General features: G+C 34.8%; 1 protein-coding gene across 1 annotated transcript; it reads right to left on the reverse strand.

The window, feature by feature from the left end:
• Positions 1-2,206: 2,206 nt before the first annotated feature.
• LOC136839856 (uncharacterized) lies at positions 2,207-2,822 on the reverse strand. Its single transcript, XM_067106186.1, has 2 exons — positions 2,815-2,822; positions 2,207-2,585 (listed from the first exon to the last, which is right to left on the reverse strand). Exons 1-2 carry the CDS (start codon positions 2,820-2,822, stop codon positions 2,207-2,209), a joined length of 387 nt encoding a protein of 128 aa, XP_066962287.1.
• Between the last annotated feature and the right edge of the window lie 2,145 nt (positions 2,823-4,967).

Consider the following 4,967-nt stretch of genomic DNA (forward strand, 5'->3'; position numbering starts at 1 on the left):
GGGGTCGGAAATGTGAGCACTAACTGCGCAACACAAAGATTAGTAGAAATGTTTTTGAATTTTATGAACTGTGGACCGGAGCCATTAATTGGTGGGAATTTTATTAATCACCATTAAGCATTTTAGTGTGGAATGGCAATGAAATATTTTATGTCATGCGTGCTATTTAAAATTGAATATTTCAACCAACAAAGCATTAATTTTTTTCCCGGGCTATGCAGAGCAATTTAATAGATGAAATAAAATATGTATCTAACAAACTGACTTTTGTTATTAGCATAGTAATAATATTGTGAGAGATTTTAAGGAGAGGATATGAGACCATTGTTTGGAGCATGACTATGCAAGAACTAGTGACCTCGATAAATAAAGCTAGTTTGGGACATTCATTTTTTTCCCAGCGTTTGGTTATCCTTTAGAGTTTGGAAACTTCGGACTAGTCTTTTCATTGGCAGCTTCAGACATGAAAGTAAATAATTAAGCTGAATGCAATCGTAAAACAAGCACTAAGAGAGAGAGAGAGAGAGGCCATCAACACATTTTTTCTACTTCATAATGAGTAAACGGATGATACCTTTGTCCTGACCAAATTACCACGCTGGTTGTTAGTGGAGTTGTCTTGTGGCTAAAGTGAATGAGAAGGAATACTCTATGAGTTTTACTTTGTAAAATAGTTAGAATTTAGAAATTCCTTTCTTGAACTTTCTTAAATCTTTAAGACTATATTCAGTACAAAATGTTTGGAGAAATAGGACTCGTCCAAATAATTATGCGAACTCAGTTACCCACCACAGTGTAAGTGTAAAGATGAATGTCATGGTAGGATTATTTCTGAGAGATTCTAGATACTATGAACCTGACTCCCCTGAAAATGAAATGAAAGCAGTTTTATTTGGGATGTTCTTGAGAATCAAGCCACCCGAATTTCTTTGTTAATTAAATAAAAGGTTTATTTGTATTGTTGAAAAGAAGGCCCCGAGCAAAGAAAATTAAATTGAATTTCCTTAATAGGAAATCTTTACAGAAGCTTAACTGATATCCCGGCTGTAAGTCAGCTATCGGTCACAACAGTACCCTAATGATAAATCCTTGTGTAAATTAAATGGAACCTCTGACTGCAATTGAATAACGTGTCTCAGGACTAAACCTTAGGCCTTGGAAGAATTGCAGTAAGTGGGTGAAACAGGGAGGTATTGGAAACCAGGATAAGGGGACACAGGAAAGATATTAATCAAAGTTATGCGAGGCACGTAGTTGCGATGTATTTTTTTGGCAAGAAAATCATCAAATGGTCTTTCGAAATTTCAAAATAATATAAAATGTTGTGAAAGGAAAATATGTCTATAAGTTGAAGTTTGTTGTTGGCATCCCTGCCATTTTTGGAAATCAGTTTTTCTCTGAATTACATGCTGGAAACAGAAAGTCTCATGAAAGAAGCATGGATAAGCAGCATTGTCCAGAAGTATAATGAAATTAAACCCTTTAATAAACTGATATCCATTAGTTTACCTGTACATATTGATTATCTGTTTGATCCATGTTCATTGGACAGAACCTTTATGGAATGGGGCATTAGAGGGTAGAGTGGTTTTAGAGAGGAATATTAATATGTAAAGAAGAAGGGAACATCTCAAAATCTCCTTTAGTTAAGACTGAGTCTAGAGGCCAGTGCTAGATCTCTTTATCCCTTTAATACCTCATCACATTTAGGAGCAGCCTTTGTGCAATAACCTAATCCAATTCACCAGCCAACGTCGCCTCTTCCGAAAATGGAATGTGGGTATCTGGAGATCGCAAGGATTTGTCAGACAGCCCAAAAGTCATCGATGGAAAGAAATTTTTTTCTTTTATCAAGAACAACGACAAGGCCAATTTCTTTCTTATAGGAGAGTTATTGAAGATGATGCCTGTAACAGAGAATCAGAATTGGTAATGGAGTTTTTCATTTATCTAATAATTTCCTTTTCTGAGGGACAAATGTCACGTATTAATCGACCAATATTCATATCACCGGAAGCTTAAAGTGTGATCTTCGTCCCACACAAAAGTACATTATTAGAAGAATGTGAGTTCTATCATTAACTTACCTCAGCTGATGGACCCATCGTCTTTAATAATGATAAAAGTATAATCTTTTCTACTTAATAATAATAATAATAATAATAATAATAATAATAATAATAATAATAATATTAATCTTCTCAGCTTAGTCCCATTTCTGTAAGGGGTCGCCGTTTTGGATGCGCCGCTTCCATCTACCCCTGTGGTGCGTTTCTGCTTCGTCAAGTCCCTTCTCCCTCAAACCTTCACTCACATAATCTCTCCATCTCTTTCTTAGCCTTCCTCGTCTTCTTCTGCCCTGCAGTTCCATCTCCATAGCATGCTTTCCAATATGGTGTTCCTGCCTTCTCAGTAGGTATCCGTACCATCTCAGTCTCCCCTCCTGCACTTTCTTTGATATTTCAAGCACCTTTGTTGACCCTCTTGTATACTCATTTCTAATCCTATCTTCCTTGTTGTACCAGACATTCTGATCTCTGCTACGTCCAATTTCTTTTCCTCTGTCTTTGTCATACTTGCCGTTTCTGTACCGTATAGCATAGATGGTCTTACCACTGGCTTATGGGACTTTCCTCTTAGTCTTAGGGCACTCTCTCGTCACAAAGGACTCGAGCGGCAGCTCTCCAACTGTTCCAACCTGATTTTATCCTATGTTTTACCTCCTCGTCTATTCTTCCACCAGCCTCTACTACAGACCCTAAGTATTTGAACTTGTTTACTCTCTATTTCTTCTCCGTCCAACCTTATACTCACCCTGCCATCCCCCTCAATGGTGGTACACATATTCTTTCTTTGACCTTCTTATCCTCATTCCTCTATCCCCCAGTGCTACTCTCCACCTCTCCAACTTCCCCTCCAGAACTTCCCCCTCGCTGCACACGACACAATGTTATCTGCATATAATATTCTCCTAGCTACTGGGGGAATGGGCAGGCCATGGGGGCGGGGGCCGGCGACGGCAAGCCAGCCCAACTCAGCGCCGATCCCAAGCCCGGATAAATAGGGAGGGGTTGGTGTCAGGAAGGACCGTAAAAACCTAATATGCCAAAACCTAATATGGAATGAGCCGTAATGTGGAACAGAACAATAATCATAATACTGTGATAATGTTAATAATATTAATAATAATACTGTCTACAAAATAAGAACAACAATATTATCAATGATCGACTCACGTTCAAATGGGACCATCATGGAAGTAGGTTATCCCTGGAAAACCTATTCATATTAGATGTTAATTCGCTGAACGTGGAATGAAATCCAATGCCGAGCTCCTTCCCTCCCTCTTTCAACGACTGCTCTTGTGTGTTCGTCATTAAACGTAAACTCTAATTAAGTTCGAAAAGACCAGAAAGTAAAAGTATATTACAAGTGTTCTTTCACATAATGACATCAATTATAGTAAAGAGAAATGACAGTGAACGCAGCACTGGGCATGTCACTAAGGTTAATTTCTAAATAAATAATGGTCCTAAAGGTACCTGGGCTATCCAGTCTGCGGCAGATGGATAATTCAAGCCCATTGTCCCGTTCCTAGGGAGAGGACAATTGTCTAGTCATTATGAATACTGATTTCAAGCTATTTCCAGAACGCGATGGCTACTTTAACTACACACATAACATATATATGTAATCGTATACATACATACATATATATATATATAGATACACATACATACGCGTATACATATGTATATTTCATATAAATAAATATGTATACACACACACACACACACACACACATATATATATATATATATATATATATATATATATATATATATATATATATATATAAACACACACGCACGCACACACAAACACACACACACACACACATATATATATATACATACATATACTGTTTATGCATACTGTATATATCCCTTTAACTGCATTACAAAACATTTTCAGAATCTCGAAGTAACACGAACCCTCTTTACCTTGCCGCAATGTTCCAAACATAATTCGTATGCCCTTCAACAAATTGCAGATCCACGGCAACGTAGGCTAATAAAACCGGAAAAGAATAAAAACCGGCAGTTCATCCTCGAAGACAGAAATAAGTAAATTTCGCTCTGAAATATCATAGCGTGTCTCTGATATCGGCCATTAAGATTTATGACCAGAATGCGCGAGTCGTTGGAGAGGAATTTTTTACCACTTTTCTGTTTTACTTGATTTATCGACATGCGGGCGGGATTGATGAAACGAGAGAGCAATTCTTCCTACAATTTTTGTTTCTCGCAAAATCGGGAATCCTTCATTGTAAGTTTGTTAATCGTTTTATTATTATTATTATTATTATTATTATTATTATTATTATTATTATTATTATTATTATTAATGAGCAAACATTCATATAAAGCAAACCTCAAAAGTTATTAAATACTTTATAAGTGGTTATTAAGTCTATTTTTTCAATGAGCAAACATTCATATTTTTTAATTTATTTATTATTATTATTATTATTATTATTATTATTATTATTATTATTATTATTATTATTATTATTTATGAATGAGCAAATAGTCATTTTAAACAAATCTCAATGGACATTAAAATTCCTTACAAATGATTAGACGTTTAGTTTACGTTGGTTAATCCATTATTATTATTATTATTATTATTATTATTATTATTATTATTATTATTATTATTATTATTATTATTATTTATGAATGAGCAAACATTCATTTGAAACAAACCTCAATGGACATTAAAATTCCTTACAAGTGATTAGAAGTCTATTTTACGTTGGTTAATCCATTATTATTATTATTATTATTATTATTATTATTATTATTATTATTATTATTATTATTATTATTATTATTATTATCTATAAATAACCAAAAATTCTTGTGAAGCAAGCCTCGAAGATCATTAACCTCGCAAAGCAATTT

This window comes from Macrobrachium rosenbergii, chromosome 6 (genome assembly GCF_040412425.1).
Source record: "Macrobrachium rosenbergii isolate ZJJX-2024 chromosome 6, ASM4041242v1, whole genome shotgun sequence".
Lineage (NCBI taxonomy): Eukaryota > Metazoa > Arthropoda > Malacostraca > Decapoda > Palaemonidae > Macrobrachium > Macrobrachium rosenbergii.